General features: G+C 44.9%; 1 protein-coding gene across 4 annotated transcripts in view; it reads left to right on the top strand.

Moving 5' to 3' along the window:
* Nucleotides 1-17,971, top strand: part of LOC110494620 (SLIT-ROBO Rho GTPase-activating protein 2) — a 172,019-nt gene extending 154,048 nt beyond the window's left edge. For 3 of the 4 annotated variants that reach the window (XM_036950727.1, XM_036950726.1, XM_036950729.1), the window contains 6 exons: nucleotides 5,039-5,103; nucleotides 10,355-10,553; nucleotides 10,926-11,054; nucleotides 16,609-16,834; nucleotides 16,914-17,024; nucleotides 17,144-17,971. In XM_036950727.1, coding sequence (XP_036806622.1) covers nucleotides 5,039-5,103; nucleotides 10,355-10,553; nucleotides 10,926-11,054; nucleotides 16,609-16,834; nucleotides 16,914-17,024; nucleotides 17,144-17,629 — 1,216 coding nt within the window. In that variant the 3' untranslated portion in view covers nucleotides 17,630-17,971. The remainder of the gene's footprint in view (nucleotides 1-5,038; nucleotides 5,104-10,354; nucleotides 10,554-10,925; nucleotides 11,055-16,608; nucleotides 16,835-16,913; nucleotides 17,025-17,143) is intronic. The other variant, XM_036950728.1, reaches the window with a different exon arrangement.
* The last annotated feature ends 1,811 nt before the right edge of the window (nucleotides 17,972-19,782 follow it).

Here is a 19,782-nt window from a genome sequence, read left to right as displayed (position 1 = left end):
ATAAAGAAGGTTCTTTTTGGATGCAAATCTCCGTTGTTGAAACATGTCGTGTCTCATAGGAGACAAGTGCATATGATTTTAAAAAAGGAAGGAGATGAACTGAATTTAGCGTTTAGTTTTAAGATTGATGGATTTGATTATGTCTTTTATGCATCTACTGAATCAATGAAATGTTTTGGATGTGGAAGAGAGGGGCATTTGGTGCGTAATTGTCCCGAGAATGAATGCGCTGAGCCTGGTAGTAGCTTTAGTGCGGGTGCAACTAACGTACCACAGCGAAGGGATGAAAATACTACAGGTGTAGGGGAAGAGAGAAGGTGGGCAGATGTGGTTGGAAAAGTAGGAGAGGAAGGCATTGTGGATACGGGGGCAATTGTGGTAGATCAGAACAAAGAGGGAGGGGAAACACTAGGTGAGATTGCGACTGCCGTCGCTGAGGTGGTGCTGGAAAATGAAATTGGAGGTCAAGAGGAGATTGAAATAACGGAAAAAGAAGCGGATGTTTTCAAAATACCGAGGAGTAAAAGGAAGAATTTAAGGGGTGGTGAAGGGTCTAATTCTAAGAGAAAGGTAGAGATGGATAAATCAGGTGAAGATGAACAGGTTGTAGAGATGGGGTTTTCTTCTGGGGAGGATAGCGAGAGTGAGTCATCTGACGCGTCACAACAATATAGTGAGATAGATGGGGTGGAAGGGAGGTATGGGATCGAGAAGATACGTCAATTTCTGAAGTTGACAAAAGGGAAGAAATATATGCAGGATTACAATGTAACTGATTTTTTCCCTGAACGTGAATTGTTTATTGAATCAGCAAAGTTTCTGATGTCAAAAATGACAGGGGGAGGTTTGAAAAGCCCTGAAATTGCTAGACTCAAGAAAGTGGTCACGAGAGTAATAAGTGATGCAAATTCTAAAGAAAATGAAAGAGTTCAGTTGCAGTTTTAACTCTGTAAAGAGATGTGGTGGCTGTATCTTCCTCTGTATTTTTTTCTTATCCATGAGCAGTTTTAAGATCTCTTCTTTAAACGTAAATGGGGCAAGAGATGTTAAAAAAAGAGCCATGGTGTATGAGTTAATGAGGGGAAAGGGAAGTGACATAATTTTTCTACAAGAAACGCATAGTAATTTGGAAAATGAAGTTATGTGGCAACAGGAGTGGGGGGGGACAGTGGTGTGTAGTCATAAAAACTCAAAAAGTGGGGGTGTGGTTATCTTGTTCTCAAAAGGGTTTTTGCCTTTGTCATATGAGGTTGAAGAGGTAGTTGAGGGGAGGTTATTAAAAGTTAGAGCAAGGTATGAAAACATCAATATGTGTCTGATAAATGTATATGCCCCAGTGGTGACAGTTGAGAGGGTATGTTTTTTAGAGACATTATCAAATACCATTGAGAAATGTAACAAAGAAGATTATTTGTTTATTGCTGGGGATTTTAACTGCACAGTTAGTGATTTAGATAGAAATCACCAAGAACCTCATATAGCCTCAAGGACGTTTTTAAAACGCCTTATTGTAACAAATTAACTGTGTGATATTTGGCGGAGTCAACATGGAGGAACAAGGCAGTACACCTGGGCGCATGTGAGAGAGAACATCATCTCTATGGCCAGGTTAGATAGGTTTTATGTTTTTGAGCATCAATCTCAGGTCTGTAAATCAAGTGTGATAACTCCAGTGGGATTTTCTGATCATTGTTTAATAACAGAGGTGGTGTTCATTAACGATGTAAAACCTAAAAGTGCATACTGGCATTTTAATATAACTTTATTGAGTGATGCTCACTTCAGGAATTGTTTCAGTTTTTTTTGGGAGAGGTGGAGGTCTCAAAAGGCCAGTTTTGTATCCCTTCAACAATGGTGGGATATAGGGAAAATCCAGATTCAACAATTTTGTAATCAATACACGAGGAATGTCACCAAGGATATCACCAGATCATTGAAAGCCCTAGAGATTGAAATAGTGGAACTCATGACGTTGGTTGAGACCACAGGAGATCGAGGCCATACTCAGGCCCTCAAGAGGAGAAAAGCTGCATTGGCAGATCTGCTGGGTATCAGAGCACAGGGGGCACTGGTGAGAAGTAAATTTCAGGGCATATCTGAAATGGATGCCTCATCCAAATTTTTCTTTGGTTTAGAGAAAAAGAATGGACAAAGAAAAATTATTCATTGTCTCAAATCAGCTGTTGGACAAGAGCTCACTAGCCCTATTGAAATTAGAAAGAGGGCAGTAGAGTTCTATGCTGAGCTCTACAAGTGTGAGTACAAAGAGGACAAAACAGTGACACAGCAGTTCTTTGATGGGCTCCCAAAGGTGCCTGCAGAAGCTCAGGTTGAGCTTGAGCAACCATTGTCTTTGCAGGATTTATACACTGCATTAAAAGGCATGGAAAATGGAAGGGCACCAGGCATTGATGGGCTTCCCGTTGACTTTTTTAAGTCTTTTTGGGCTATGTTGGGAGAGGATTGGTTAGAAGTAGCTAATGATAGTTTAACCAGAGGGTTACTACCAATAAGCTGCAGAAGGGCTGTCCTCACCCTACTGCCTAAAAAGGGTGACCTGAGGGAGGTGAAGAACTGGAGGCCGGTGGCTTTATTGTGTACTGATTATAAAATATTGTCAAAGGCTTTGTCCAACAGGCTGAGGGAGGTGATGGGGCAAATCATACATATGGATCAGTCCTACTGTGTTCCTGGCAGGCAGATAGGGGATAACATTTCTCTGATTCGTGATTTTTTGGACGTCTCTAGGGCTATTGGGTTGGATGCTGGTCTAATTTCAATTGATCAGGAAAAGGCATTTGACCGAGTTGAACATCAATATTTATGGCAAACGTTTGAGGCGTTTGGGTTCAGCTCTGGTTTTATTGCCATGATAAAGGTGATATATGGTGACATTGAAAGTGTATTGAAAGTTAACGGTGGTTTGAGTGCTCCTTTTAAAGTGTGTAGAGGTATTAGGCAGGGATGTTCTATGTCTGGGATGTTATATGCTATTGCTATAGAGCCACTACTAAATAGCATTAGAAGTCGCATTGCAGGGGTGTGCCTTTCAGAGGATATTCCTCCTATTCGTCTTTCAGCCTATGCTGATGATGTAGTTGTGCTAGTGAAAAATCAAGCGGAGGTGGATAGTTTGAGTCTAATGGTTGATCGTTTTAGGGGAATATCCTCTGCAAAGGTAAATTGGGAAAAGAGTTGTGCTTTACAGATTGGAGAATGGTCTGGAGGGATCATGGCTTTGCCAGGGGGGCTAGAATGGTGTAAGGGAGGTTTTAAGTATCTTGGAGTGTACCTAGGAGATGAGGGGACTATGGAAAAAAATTGGAGTGGGGTGGTTGAAATGGTGGAAGGGAGGATGAGGAGATGGCGTTGGTTACTATCTCGTATGTCATATAGGGGGCGCACTATTATAGTTAACAATGTGATTGCCTCTGCACTGTGGCATCGGTTGTCAGTTTTAGAACCACCATCTGGCCTTCTGGCTAAGATACAGGCAATTATTGTGGATTTCTTTTGGGATAAGTATCACTGGGTTCCACAAAGTGTTTTGTATTTGTCAAAAGAGGAGGGGGGACAAGGTCTTGTACATCTTGCTAGTAGGGCTGCTGCTTTCCGGTTTCAGTTTATTCAAAGGTTGCTTTATGGACCGGAAAATGTGGTGTGGAGAGGGGTGACAGGTCTTATATTACAGCGGGTTGGAGGATTAGGTTTAAAGAAGGCTCTATTTCTGGTTGATAGTAGCCAGATTTCTAGGGAGGGAGTACCTCCGTTTTACAGAGGCCTTCTCAGAGTGTGGAGCGTAATGAAGGTGTCCAGAAGAACTTCAGCGGAGTCAGTGCATTGGCTGTTGGAGGAACCTCTGGTGTATGGGGCAAGACTGGATTGTACAACTGCAGCTGTTCCACATTTCTCCAAGATTCTGGTGAAGGGGAAAATCATCACCTTAAGACAGTTAATGGCCATGGCTGGGCCCGCCTTAATGGATGGAAGACGGGTGGCAGAACATTTGGGGATGAGGTCGGAAAGGATTGTCGGACAAATGCTGGGGAGCTGTAGGAAGGCTCTGTCAGCGGAAGAATGGGGTATGCTTAGTAGCCACAAGGAGAAGGTGCAAGATGAAGACGTCTCATTTCCAAAACTAGGGATTACACCAAATATCCCAGAGTCAGAAAGAAAGGCGTTATTGCTGGATTTGAGAGGGTTGGAGGAGGTGGGTTTGGATGAGGTGAATGGGAAGGAATTGTATAGGGGGTGTGTCAAGGTGTTGAATAAAGATAAATTGAAAAATAGAAAAGATACTCCATGGAGGGTAAAATTGGGCATTGATGACAAGGTAAAGCCAGCATGGAGAGCACTGTACAAACCACCGTTACAAAAGGGTACTGGTGATATGCAATGGCGGGTTTTACATGGCATCATTGCAGTTAATGCTTTTGTATCTGTTATTAACTCAGATGTTAGAGATGGATGTCCTTTTTGTAATATAAGAGAAACCATTTTTCACTGTTTTATGGAGTGTGAGAGGATAAAACCTCTATTGGAAATGCTGGAATCGTTGTTTAAAGCTGTAGGGGAGTTTTTCAATAACACTGTTTTTATTTTGGGGTTTCAATATAGTAAACAACAGAAAAGAAAATGTCAAATGTTAAATTTTATTTTGGGACAAGCTAAGATGTCAATTTTTCTGAGTAGGAAACATAAGATAGAAACGGGATATGGGCAGGATGTAAGATGTGTTTTTAAAGGTTTAGTGAAAGCAAGAATAAAAGTAGATTGAGTTATTTTCAGCTGTAAAAGATCTCCTATTATTTGAGGAGAAGTGGGCCTACGAAGGAGCGCTTTGTTTTGTAGAGGAGGGGAAATTATTTTTTGCTGCTGAAATAAGTTGAATGTATATGTTATGTATTTATTTTTGTTTAGGAATTACATGTTGTTTCATTTCTGAGAAGGCAGTGTGTCTTTTTATGTTAACACTTGAGTAAAAAATAAAGGTTTTATAAAAACTCAAACTCTCTCTCTCTCTCTCTCTCTCTCTCAGTGAGCCACCCCTAGTGGAAGAACCTGCTCCTGACACCATCTCTGTCATCCACAACAGCGATGATGGTGAGTACACAGCAATAGGCACACAGTTAAAGTTATGTTCCCATTATTCTTCTTTGAACTGTAATTAGCTGAATCCCACTGATCTCTGCCCACTGACACGCAGCCTGATCAACATTCTGCTTCTCACATCAACATTCTGCTTCTCACATCAACATTCTGCTTCTCACATCAACGTTCTCCTTCTCACATCAACATTCTGCTTCTCACATCAACATTCTGCTTCTCACATCAACATTCTGCTTCTCACAGCAACATTCTGCTTCTCACATCAACATTCTGCTTCTCACATCAACATTCTGCTACTCACAGCAACATTCTGCTTCTCACAGCAGCATTCTGCTTCTGATATCAACATTCTGCTTCTCACATCAACATTTGGCTTCTCACAGCAACATTCTGCTTCTCACATCAGCATTCTGCTTCTCACATCAACGTTCTCCTTCTCACATCAACATTCTGCTTCTCACATCAACATTCTGCTTCTCACATCAACATTCTGCTTCTCACAGCAACATTCTGCTTCTCACATCAACATTCTGCTTCTCACATCAACATTCTGCTTCTCACAGCAACATTCTGCTTCTCACAGCAGCATTCTGCTTCTGATATCAACATTCTGCTTCTCACATCAACATTCTGCTTCTCACATCAGGATTCTGCTTCTCACATCAACATTCTGCTTCTGATATCAACATTCTGCTTCTCACAGTAACATTCTGCTTCTCACAGCAACATTCTGCTTCTGATATCAACATTCTGCTTGTCACATCAACATTCTGGTTCTCACAGCAACATTCTGCTTCTCACATCAACATTCTGCTTCTGATATCAACATTCTGCTTCTTACATCAACATTCTGCTTCCCACAGCAACATTCTGCTTCTCACAGCAACATTCTGCTTCTGATATCAACATTCTACTTCTGATATCAACATTCTGCTTCTCACATACACATTCTGCTTCTGATATCAACATTTGGCTTCTCACATCAACATTCTGCTTCTCACAGCAACATTCTGCTTCTCAAAGCAAAATTCTGCTTCTGATATCAACATTCGGCTTTTCACATCAACATTCTGCTTCTCACATCAACATTCTGCTTCTCACAGCAACATTCTGCTTCTCACAGCAACATTCTGCTTCTCACATCAACATTCTACTTCTGATTTCAACATTCTGCTTCTCACATGAACATTCTGCTTCTCACATCAAGATTATGCTTCTCACATCAACATTCTGCTTCTCACTGCAAAATTCTGCTTCTCACAGCAACATTCTGCTTCTCAAAGCAGCATTCTGCTTCTGAAATCAACATTCTGCTTCTCACATCAACATTCTGCTTCTCACATCAAGATTCTGCTTCTCACATCACCATTCTGCTTCTGATATCAACATTTTGCTTCTCACAGTAACATTCTGCTTCTCACAGCAACATTCTGCTTCTCACAGCAACATTCTGCTTCTGATATCAACATTCTGCTTCTCACATCAACATTCGGCTTCTCACAGCAACATTCTGCTTCTCACAGCAACATTCTGCTTCTGATATCAACATTCTACTTCTGATATCAACATTCGGCTTCTCACAGCAACATTCTGCTTCTCACAGCAACATTCTGCTTCTCACAGCAACATTCTGCTTCTGATATCAACATTCTGCTTCTCACATCAACATTCTGCTTCTCACATCAACATTCGGCTTCTCACAGCAACATTCTGCTTCTCACAGCAACATTCTGCTTCTGATATCAACATTCTACTTCTGATATCAACATTCGGCTTCTCACAGCAACATTCTGCTTCTCACAGCAAAATTCTGCTTCTCACAGCAACATTCTGCTTCTGATATCAACATTCTGCTTCTCACATCAACATTTGGCTTCTCACAGCAACATTCTGCTTCTCACATCAACATTCTGCTTCTGATATCAACATTCTGCTTCTGATATCAAAATTCGGCTTCTCACATCAACATTTGGCTTCTCACAGCAACATTCTGCTTCTCACAGCAAAATTCTGCTTCTGATATCAACATTCGGCTTCTCACATCAACATTCTGCTTCTCACAGCAACATTCTGCTTCTCACAGCTACATTCAGCTTTTAACAGCAACATTCTGCTTCTCATAACAACATTCTGCTTCTCACATCAACATTCTGCTTCTGATATCAACATTCTGCTTCTCACAGCAGCATTCTGCTTCTGATATCCACATTTTGCTTCTCACAGCAACATTCTGCTTCTCACAGCAACATTCTGCTTCTCACAGCAACATTCTGCTTCTCATAACAACATTCTGCTTCTCACATCAACATTCTACTTCTGATTTCAACATTCTGCTTCTCACATGAACATTCTGCTTCTCACATCAAGATTATGCTTCTCACATAAAAATTCTGCATCTCACAGCAACATTCTGCTTCTCACAGCAACATGCTGCTTCTCACTGCAAAATTCTGCTTCTGATATCAACATTCGGCTTCTCACGTCAACATTCTGCTTCTCACAGCAACATTCTGCTTCTCACAGCAACGTTCTGCTTCTCATATCAACATTCTGCTTCTCACAGCAAAATTCTGCTTCTCACATCAACATTCTGCTTCTGATATCAACATTCTGCTTCTCACATCAACATTCTGCTTCCCACAGCAACATTCTGCTTCTCACAGCAAAATTCTGCTTCTGATATCAACATTCTGCTTGTCACATCAACATTCTGGTTCTCACAGCAACATTCTGCTTCTCACATCAACATTCTGCTTCTGATATCAACATTCTGCTTCTCACATCAACATTCTGCTTCCCACAGCAACATTCTGCTTCTCACAGCAACATTCTGCTTCTGATATCAACATTCTACTTCTGATATCAACATTCTGCTTCTCACATACACATTCTGCTTCTGATATCAACATTCGGCTTCTCACATCAACATTCTGCTTCTCACATCAACATTCTGCTTCTCACAGCAACATTCTGCTTCTCACAGCAACATTCTGCTTCTCACATCAACATTCTACTTCTGATTTCAACATTCTGCTTCTCACATGAACATTCTGCTTCTCACATCAAGATTATGCTTCTCACATCAACATTCTGCTTCTCACTGCAAAATTCTGCTTCTCACAGCAACATTCTGCTTCTCACAGCAGCATTCTGCTTCTGATATCAACATTCTGCTTCTCACATCAACATTCTGCTTCTCACATCAAGATTCTGCTTCTCACACCACCATTCTGCTTCTGATATCAACATTCTGCTTCTCACAGTAACATTCTGCTTCTCACAGCAACATTCTGCTTCTCACAGCAACATTCTGCTTCTGATATCAACATTCTGCTTCTCACATCAACATCCTGGTTCTCACAGCAACATTCTGCTTCTCACAGCAACATTCTGCTTCTGATATCAACATTCTGCTTCTCACATCAACATTCAGCTTCTCACAGCAACATTCTGCTTCTCACAGCAACATTCTGCTTCTGATATCAACATTCTACTTCTGATATCAACATTCGGCTTCTCACAGCAACATTCTGCTTCTCACAGCAAAATTCTGCTTCTCACAGCAACATTCTGCTTCTGATATCAACATTCTGCTTCTCACATCAACATTTGGCTTCTCACAGCAACATTCTGCTTCTCACAGCAACATTCTGCTTCTGATATCAACATTCTGCTTCTGATATCAAAATTCGGCTTCTCACATCAACATTCAGCTTCTCACAGCAACATTCTGCTTCTCACAGCAAAATTCTGCTTCTGATATCAACATTCGGCTTCTCACATCAACATTCTGCTTCTCACAGCAACATTCTGCTTCTCACAGCTACATTCAGCTTTTAACAGCAACATTCTGCTTCTCATAACAACATTCTGCTTCTCACATCAACATTCTGCTTCTGATATCAACATTCTGCTTCTCACAGCAGCATTCTGCTTCTGATATCCACATTTTGCTTCTCACATCAACATTCTACTTTTGATTTCAACATTCTGCTTCTCACAGCAACATTCTGCTTCTCACAGCAACATTCTGCTTCTCACAGCAACATTCTGCTTCTCATAACAACATTCTGCTTCTCACATCAACATTCTACTTCTGATTTCAACATTCTGCTTCTCACATGAACATTCTGCTTCTCACATCAAAATTATGCTTCTCACAGCAACATTCTGCTTCTCACAGCAACATGCTGCTTCTCACGGCAAAATTCTGCTTCTGATATCAACATTCGGCTTCTCACGTCAACATTCTGCTTCTCACAGCAACATTCTGCTTCTCACAGCAACGTTCTGCTTCTGATGTCAACATTCTGCTTCTCACAGCAACATGCTGCTTCTCACAGCAAAATTCTGCTTCTGATATCAACATTCTGCTTCTCACAGCAACATTCTGCTTCTGATTTCAGCATTCTGCTTCTCACATCAACATTCTGCTTCTCACATCAACATTCTGCTTCTGATATCGACATTCTGCTTCTGATATCAACATTCTGCTTCTCACAGCAAAATTCTGCTTCTCACAACAACATTCTGCTTCTCACAGCAACATTCTGCTTCTGATTTCAACATTCTGCTTCTCACAACAACATTCTGCTTCTCACATCAACATTCTGCTTCTCACATCAAAATTCTGCGTCTGATATCAACATTCTGCTTCTCACATCAACATTTTGCTTCTTATATCAACATTCTGCTTCTCACATCAACCTTCTGCTTCTCACATCAACATTCTGCTTCTCACATCAACATTCTGCCTCTCACATCAACATTCTGCTTCTCACATCAACATTCTGCTTCTGATATCAACATTCTGCTTCTCACATCAACATTCTGCTTCTGAAATCAACATTCTGCTTCTCACATCAACATTCTGCTTCCCACATCAACATTCTGCTTCTCACAGCACCCGTCCCTGCTAGCAGACCACACTATACAGCCACCCTCTGACCTCTTATAACCCACACTTTATAACAGCTGTATGATCACTACAATATGACTGCCTGCGCCACAACCCCTTTGTCTGTAAACAACTTCTGTGTCACTAACCTGCTTGGCACTAACCCGCCTCCCATTCTCTACCCCTACCCCTCCTTCCCTTCTCCCTTCTCTCTCCCCTGTTGCTCCCCTCCTCTCTTCCCTCTCGCTCTGTTTCTCTCCTTCTCTCTATCTCTGTCTCCCCCCTTTCTCTCTCTCTCCCTCTCTCTCCTTCTCTCTCTCTCTCCCTCGCTCCCTCTCTGACTCTCAGGCTTGTTGGTCGTTTCAGAATCTGACCCAATAGTGGCCATTGCTCGCTTCGACTACTCTGGACGGACCAACCGGGAGCTGTCGTTTAATAAGGGCGCATCTCTCCTCCTTTTCCAGCGAGTCAGTGATGACTGGTGGGAGGGCCAACACAACGGAGTGGACGGACTAGTGCCTCACCAGTACATAGTGGTTCAGGACATGTAAGAAACCAGAAGACCAGTGTTTAGACAAGTACAAAGCTTGTCAGACCAGTATAGACCAGTGTTTAGACAAGTACAAAGCTCGTCAGACCAGTGCCGTGCAGACCACCATAGACAAGATGAGAGAATGGTGTTCTAGTTGGCTTGGTTGTAGTGTAATTATGTGTGTGTGTTCCAGGACGGACGGGGCTATAGTGTGTGTGTGTGTGTGTGTGTGTGTGTGTGTGTGTGTGTGTGTGTGTGTGTGTGTGTGTGTGTGTGTGTGTGTGTGTGTGTGTGTGTGTGTGTGTGTGTGTGCGTTTGTGTGTGTGTGTATGTGTGTGTTCCAGGACGGACGGGGCTGTGGTGTGATTATGTGTGTGTATGTTACAGGCAGGACGGGGGCAGAGGCAGTCCTAAGACTGAGGCGGAGTTGCAGGAGGAGAGAGTGTCCACTAGGGGCATCGCTGCCTCTCCCACTGGAGCTCATGTAGCTGACGTCTACCTGGCCAACCTCAACAAGTAAGAGACACACACAAGAACCAATCACAACGCATCATCTCCTCATTTACACCTTCACTGACCCAATTAGATCTCAGTCTGAATGACTATCGCCCCGTAGCACTCATGTCTGTAGCCATGAAATGCTTTGAAAGGCTGGTCATGGCTCACATCAACACCATCATCCCAAACACCATGGATCCACTACAATTCGTATACTGCACCAACAGATTTTTTTTTACATTCCCCCCACAAAAAAAATGTATACATCCAAATGACAACTTACAGACACATACAAACAACAACTACTATCTCCTCTGCCCAGACCCGCCTGCTCACACCCTATCCCTAGTGCCTGGTCACACCTCCATCCCTAGTGCCTGGTCACACCTCCATCCCTAGTGCCTGGTCACACCTCCATCCCTAGTACCTGGTCACACCTCCATCCCTAGTGCCTGGTCACACCTCCATCCCTAGTGCCTGGTCACACCTCCATCCCTAGTGCCTGGTCACACCTCCATCCCTAGTGCCTGGTCACACCTCCATCCCTAGTGCCTGGTCACGCATGACGCATGACTTTCAACCTTCGTCTCGCCCGTACGGGAGTTGTAGCGATGAGACAAGATAGTAGCTACAATTGGACCAGATACCACGAAATTGGGGAGAAAAAGGGGTCAAAAAAATAGAAATAAAAAACAAGATTTTCGTTACAAGTTGATAGTAGATAGTATTTGAAACTATTGAAAAAAAAGTACTTTTTAATTCTGTCATGGAAATAAATATATATGATGAACCAGGCTGGGGAGACCTACTGGAGCCCTGGTCCGTGGAGGAGGCACAGGATGAACCAGGCTGGGGAGACCTACTGGAGGCCTGGTCCGTGGAGGAGGCACGGGATGAACCAGACTGGGGAGACCTACTGGAGGCCTGGTCCGTGGAGGAGGCACGGGATGAACCAGACTGGGGAGACCTACTGGAGGCCTGGTCCGTGGAGGAGGCACGGGATGAACCAGACTGGGGAGACCTACTGGAGGCCTGGTCTGTGGAGGAGGCACGGGATGAACCAGACTGGGGAGACCTACTGGAGGCCTGGTCCGTGGAGGAGGCACGGGATGAACCAGACTGGGGAGACCTACTGGAGACCTGGTCCGTGGAGGAGGCACCACTCTTCCAGGCTGAATGCCCACTTTAGCCCGGCACCTCCAGAGCGCAGGCACAGGTCGAACCGGGCTGTGGGGGAGCATTGGAGATCTGGTGCTTGGCACTTGCACCGCTCCTCTTGGCTGCATGCCCACTTTAGCCCGGCACTTGCAGAGAACTGGCATATAGCGCACCGGGCTATGAGAGTGAACTGGAGACACCGTTCGCTTTACAGCATAACACGCCGCTCTGCTTTAGCTGCCTCCAGTTCCTCCTTAGTACGGCAATACACCCCAGCCTCTGTGCCCAGGGTCCCTTGCCTTCCAATATCTCCTCCCGTGTCCATTCCTCCAGATAGCGCTGCTCCTCCCGGCCACGCTGCTTGGTCCTTTGGTGGTGGGTAGTTCTGTCACGGGCGTTGTAAGAAGCGGACCAAGGTGCAGCGTGATGAGCGTACATTTTATTTTATTGATATAAAATGTTGCCAACAAAACACAGGAACGACCGTGAAGCTTAACACGGCTATAGTGCCACTAACAAAGTTAACTACCCACACAGAAAGGAGGGAAAAGGGCTACCTACAGTGCCTTGCGAAAGTATTCGGCCCCCTTGAACTTTGCAACCTTTTGCCACATTTCAGGCTTCAAACATAAAGATATAAAACTGTATTTTTTTGTGAAGAATCAACAACAAGTGGGACACAATCATGAAGTGGAACGACATTTATTGGATATTTCAAACTTTTTTAACAAATCAAAAACTGAAAAATTGGGTGTGCAAAATTATTCAGCCCCCTTAAGTTAATACTTTGTAGCGCCACCTTTTGCTGCGATTACAGCTGTAAGTCGCTTGGGGTATGTCTCTATCAGTTTTGCACATCGAGAGACTGAATATTTTTCCCATTCCTCCTTGCAAAACAGCTCAAGCTCAGTGAGGTTGGATGGAGAGCATTTGTGAACAGCAGTTTTCAGTTCTTTCCACAGATTCTCGATTGGATTCAGGTCTGGACTTTGACTTGGCCATTCTAACACCTGGATATGTTTATTTTTGAACCATTCCATTGTAGATTTTGCTTTATGTTTTGGATCATTGTCTTGTTGGAAGACAAATCTCCGTCCCAGTCTCAGGTCTTTTGCAGACTCCATCAGGTTTTCTTCCAGAATGGTCCTGTATTTGGCTCCATCCATCTTCCCATAAATTTTAACCATCTTCCCTGTCCCTGCTGAAGAAAAGTAGCCCCAAACCATGATGCTGCCACCACCATGTTTGACAGTGGGGATGGTGTGTTCAGCTGTGTTGCTTTTACGCCAAACATAACGTTTTGCATTGTTGCCAAAAAGTTCAATTTTGGTTTCATCTGACCAGAGCACCTTCTTCCACATGTTTGGTGTGTCTCCCAGGTGGCTTGTGGCAAACTTTAAACAACACTTTTTATGGATATCTTTAAGAAATGGCTTTCTTCTTGACACTCTTCCATAAAGGCCAGATTTGTGCAATATACGACTGATTGTTGTCCTATGGACAGAGTCTCCCACCTCAGCTGTAGATCTCTGCAGTTCATCCAGAGTGATCATGGGCCTCTTGGTTGCATCTCTGATCAGTCTTCTCCTTGTATGAGCTGAAAGTTTAGAGGGACGGCCAGGTCTTGGTAGATTTGCAGTGGTCTGATACTCCTTCCATTTCAATATTATCGCTTGCACAGTGCTCCTTGGGATGTTTAAAGCTTGGGAAATCTTTTTGTATCCAAATCCGGCTTTAAACTTCTTCATAACAGTATCTCGGACCTGCCTGGTATGTTCCTTGTTCTTCATGATGCTCTCTGCGCTTTTAACGGACCTCTGAGACTATCACAGTGCAGGTGCATTTATACGGAGACTTGATTACACACAGGTGGATTGTATTTATCATCATTAGTCATTTAGGTCAACATTGGATCATTCAGAGATCCTCACTGAACTTCTGGAGAGAGTTTGCTGCACTGAAAGTAAAGGGGCTGAATAATTTTGCACGCCCAATTTTTCAGTTTTTGATTTGTTAAAAAAGTTTGAAATATCCAATAAATGTCGTTCCACTTCATGATTGTGTCCCACTTGTTGTTGATTCTTCACAAAAAAATACAGTTTTATATCTTTATGTTTGAAGCCTGAAATGTGGCAAAAGGTCGCAAAGTTCAAGGGGGCCGAATACTTTCGCAAGGCACTGTACCTGGAACATTTATCCGAATATTATTCCAATGAATGAAATCTGCTTTTATATCGTTGAGTAATGGAATAAAGTTATCTTTATATATTTGTTGTTCATTGTCACTTATTAAGCATCCCAAGTATGTAATATTAGTGGTCCACTCAAAGGCTTGCTGTAGATCATGAGTTATTATTCATACTTTTCCTCGTTCATTTTAAAGTTTGAGATTTTTGAGTATTCTGAAAATATTTTTTGCAAAGGGGCATTGAGTTTTGACAGAGATGACTCAGTCTCTATTACACTCCACGCTGCCCTCTACCACTTGAATAAGCGGAACACCTATGTGAGAATGCTGTTCATTGACTATAGCTCAGCGTTCAACAATGTAGTACCCTCCAAGCTCGTCACTACGCTCAGGACCCTGGGACTAAACACCTCCTTCTGCAACTGGATCCTGGACTTCCTGAGGGACCACCCCCAGGTGGCGAGGGTAGGCAACAGCACATCCGCCACGCTGACCCCTCAGGGGTGTGTGCTTAGTCCCCTCCTGTTCTCCAATACCATAATTAAGTTTGCTGACGACACGACAGTGGTAGGCCTGATCCCCGGTGATCAGACAGCCTACAGGGAGGAGGTCAGTGACCTGGCCGTGTGGTGCCAGGAACACAACCTTTCCCTCAATGTCAGTAAGAAAAATGATCTGATCGTGGACAACGGGAAACGGAGGGCGGAGCACACACCCATCCAGATCAACAGGGCTGAAGTGGAATGGGTCGAGAGCTTCAAGTTCCTCTGTATCCACATCACAAAAAAATTAACATGGTCCACACACACCAACACAGTCATGAAGAAGGCACGACAACACTTCTTCCCCCTCAGGAGGATGAAAAGGTTTGTCATGGGCCCTCACATTCTCAAATGTTGTACAGCTGCACCATTGAGAGCATCTTGACTGACTGCATCACTGATCGGTATGGCAACTGCTTGGCATCTGACTGCAAGGCACTACAGAGGGTAGTGCGTATGGCCCAGTATATCACTGGGGCCAAGCTTCCTGCCATCCAGGACCTCTATACCAGTCAGTGTCAGAGGAAGGCCCTAAAAATTGTAAAGACTTGAGCCACCCAGGTCATAGACTATTCTCTCAGCTACCACATTGTAAGTGGAACCGATGCACCAAGTCTGGAACCAACAGGACCCTGAACAGCTTCGACCCCCAAGTCATAAGATGCTACATAGTGAGTTAAATAGTTAACAACATAGGTATTGTCCCCCTTTGCACCAACTCTTTTGACTCATCAAGTACGCTGCTGCTACTGTTTATTATCTGTCCTGTTGTCGCGTCACTTCATGCCTACCCATATGTACATCACCTCGTCGACGGTACTGGTACCCCATGTATGATTGTGGATTTATTCCTTGAGTTATTATCTTTGTATTATTTCACTGTTAGTCTACACTTGTTGTTTATGAAACATTTGACAAATAAAATGTTCTTTGATTTTTCATCTTCTCACTAACCAATCCAATCCCCCTTCTCTCTCTCTAACCAATCCAATCCCCCTTCTCTCTCTCTCTCTAACCAATCCAATCCCCCTTCTCTCTCTCTCTCTAACCAATCCAATCCCCCCTTCTCTCTCTCTCACTAACCAATCCAATCCCCCTTCTCTCTCTCTCTCTAACCAATCCAATCCCCCTTCTCTCTCTCTAACCAATCCAATCCCCCTTCTCTCTCTCTCTCTAACCAATCCAATCCCCCTTCTCTCTCTCTCTCTAACCAATCCAATCCCCCCTTCTCTCTCTCTCACTAACCAATCCAATCCCCCTTCTCTCTCTCTCTCTAACCAATCCAATCCCCCTTCTCTCTCTCTCTAACCAATCCAATCCCCCCTTCTCTCTCTCTCTCTAACCAATCCAATCCCCCTTCTCTCTCTCTCTCTAACCAATCCAATCCCCCCTTCTCTCTCTCTCACTAACCAATCCAATCCCCCTTCTCTCTCTCTCTCTCTCTCTAACCAATCCAATCCCCCTTCTCTCTCTCTCTAACCAATCCAATCCCCCCTTCTCTCTCTCTCACTAACCAATCCAATCCCCCTTCTCTCTCTCTCTCTAACCAATCCAATCCCCCTTCTCTCTCTCTCTAACCAATCCAATCCCCCCTTCTCTCTGTCTCTAACCAATCCAATCCCCCCTTCTCTCTGTCTCTAACCAATCCAATCCCCCCTTCTCTCTCTCGTCCGCTCTCTGTCAGGATGAGGAAGAAGCCGGAGTTAGGGAGTATCCGTAGAACCTTCCGGGTGTCTGAGGGAGGACAGGGGGGTGACGTACCCCCAACGGGGGCGACTGGTGGGGGTGTGAGGACGGCCAGTCTGCCTGTGGGAGGGGCTCTGGTGAAAGAGGGCGGGGACAAACGACCAGTCAGCGCTCATAGTGTCCTCAACTCCTCCATTACACGCCACTCCTCTCTCAAGACCAAGGTAACTTTTTATGACTGCTGGGTAATATTATCTATCATTATTGTTTTGCTGATTGTAAGGAGTGTTATTTGTTGTGCAGGTGGAAAGCCCTCAGTTCCGCAAAGCGACCACAGCGGGGCGCTCTAAGAGCTTCAGCAACCACAGACCTCTGGACCCTGAGGTCATCACTCAGCTGGAGCCCACCTCACAGGTTCGCCCACCTCTGACCCCTGACAGCTCACATTTGACCCCTCACATCTCAGCCCTACCAAATGTGTGTGTGTGTGTTCTGATTTGTATCTCTGTCTGATATCTCCTTATCTGTTTCAGGATATCGAGGCGGCTATGAGCTCTGCTCTGAGAGAGCTGGAGAGGCAGAGCAGTGTCCAGCACACACACACCCCCGACGTGGTGCTGGACACTCTGGAGCAGCTGAAGGGTGTGTGTGGTGGGGGAGGAGGGGGCACATCAGAGCCCTCCAGTCCCCTACACTCCCGTCTGCTGAGGGACAGTGACGGCGCAGGATCTCCACACTCACACCCCCTCCAACGCAGCGCTTCGTCCGCTAGCGACGTCCCCTCCTCCTTCCGCCCTTCCTATCCCAGGAGCCCCCTGCCCTCCTCTCTCGCCTCCTCAGCCCTCTCTTTCTCCACTCCCTCCTTCCGAGAGCCTCGTCCTCCAGCCACGCGGCCCAAGCCGGTGGTCTTCCCCAAGGGAGGAGGAAGCAGCAGTCCGGCTATGGGGTCCGCAACCTCCACTGTTCCCCCTCCTCCCCCACCCCCACCCCAGCCCAACGACAAGTCCTGCCCCGCCTGAGGAGTGACATCACACATGCTCCCCTTCCATACACAAACCACTGCCCCATCTCCCCTCACCCAATGACAAGTGGAATAGCTCTCACCTAGGATCAGCTTACCCTCCCAAACTAAGCATTATGGGAGTTAGACTGTATAAAGCCTCCATGACTCAAACAAGGGATCAAAACGAACATACAGCATGACAATAAAGAGACATGGAACCTGTGCTGTATATACTGGTGTGAGGTGTGTGTGTGAGAGCGTGTGTGTGTGCCTGTGTGAGTTGTGTGTGAGCGTGCCTGTGTGAGGTGTGTGTGTGTGTGAGTGTGTGTGTGTGTGTGTGTGTGTGTGTGTGTGTGTGCGTGCCTGTGTGAGGTGTGTGTGTGAGGCGTGTGTGTGTGAGCGTGCCTGTGTGAGCGTGCCTGTGTGAGGTGTGTGTGAGCGTGCCTGTGTGAGGTGTGTGTGTGAGGCGTGTGTGTGTGAGCGTGCCTGTGTGAGCGTGCCTGTGTGAGGTGTGTGTGAGCGTGCCTGTGTGAGGTGTGTGTGTGTGTGTGTGTGTGAGCGTGCCTGTGTGAGGTGTGTGTGTGTGTGAGTGTGCCTGTGTGAGGTGAGTGTGTTTGTGTGAGTGTGCCTGTGTGAGGTGCGTGTGTGAGTGTGCCTGTGTGAGGTGAGTGTGTGTGTGTGAGGTGTGTGTGTGAGTGTGCCTGTGTGAGGTGCGTATGTGAGTGTGCCTGTGTGAGGTGAGTGTGTGTGTGTGAGGTGTGTGTGTGAGTGTGCCTGTGTGAGGTGCGTGTGAGCCATCCTGGACAGAAAGAGACAGAGATGGACAGACAGATGGATGGATGGAGAGAGCAGTGGAATGCCTCTTTCTACGTGAAGAGAAGAGGACCAGGCTATGTCTCTGATCCTCCTGTGTGTAGGCAAGCTGAGTGTTGTGGTGACTCGTTCTAACAACAACGCTCACCAGTATAGCTGCTATACACCACGCTATTTTCTACTGAATTCTACTAGACTCTACTATACTATTCATCAGGGCTATTCAATTAGCACCCCTCAGGGGCCAAAGGAATGCTGCTTTACTTTTCTAAGTGGAAGTTGTAATGTAATTGATTGGCCAGAGAGCCCAATCACCAATGTCCCAGGTGTGTATTGATGGGGCCCTGCAGGACAATAGTTAAAAGTCCTTCTCTACATTCTGTATTTACCCACATAATGCAACGCTTGTCTAGCTTTCCAACAGCACCTCCTGCTGGTGTTTATGTGCACGACATGGCTATTCTCAATAACCAACCTTTCTTTAGCAATAAGAGTCTGACAGACTCATCAGCTTAGCAGCATGCCAGGCCTGCTGCTTCTCTCTCCCTTAGATTCCCAGCATTAATATACGCTATGTTACAGAAGTGGAATAGACACACACATACACATGTGTGTGACGTGTGTGTGTGTGTGTGTTCTGTGGCAGCTAAATGCCTTTCAGGTTCTCCTCGCATGCTGGGGCCACAGCAGTCACAGTGCTGACTGACTGCATCTATTTTCAATACTACCAAACGCGCCTCTTACACCAGCTTCACACAAATTATTACTACAGACAAAATCAGCAAAAAGGGTATTTTTACATGTATAGTTTATTAACCATGGTGATAACTGGACATGTGCAGATGAGGAATCTCAGTGAGGTGGAAGAGTTTGTTTAGATACAAGCACAAACAAACCTCGTCAAGCGCATTCATAAACATTACTTTATGCTTATTTTCTTCCACTTGTTAGTTTATCCTCAGAATATGTAATACTAAACTGTGTAACCGTCTACGTGTGTGTGTGGGGGGTGTGTGTGTGTGCGTCAGTGACCCTTCACAACTCTCAGAAGTCAGCGTTAACCACTCATCATTAAGGGAACCAACTAATGCCTGCTCTTTGGAGACATGGGGACCAACAGGATGGGACACAAAGACAGCAGAACCTGTGTCGCCAGAGCCACTCTGCTACCAGTATCACTGATCACTAGGCTTAATGTTTGTGTGACTGACTAGTTCTCAGTCCCAGCCGCTAAAGTCAGAGGACAACAGGAAAAGTGTCACACTGTCTCCTCTGTCGCTCCTCTTCCAATAGCATTGATGTTTGTCATGGCAGACCGGCATCCAATAACTGATTGGATTGATATAATCCAATGAA

Source organism: Oncorhynchus mykiss, chromosome 17 (assembly GCF_013265735.2).
Source record: "Oncorhynchus mykiss isolate Arlee chromosome 17, USDA_OmykA_1.1, whole genome shotgun sequence".
NCBI classification, from domain to species: Eukaryota; Metazoa; Chordata; class Actinopteri; order Salmoniformes; family Salmonidae; genus Oncorhynchus; species Oncorhynchus mykiss.
The sequence above is the reverse complement of the archived record's forward strand: the minus strand, read 5'-3'. Positions and strand labels throughout refer to the sequence as shown.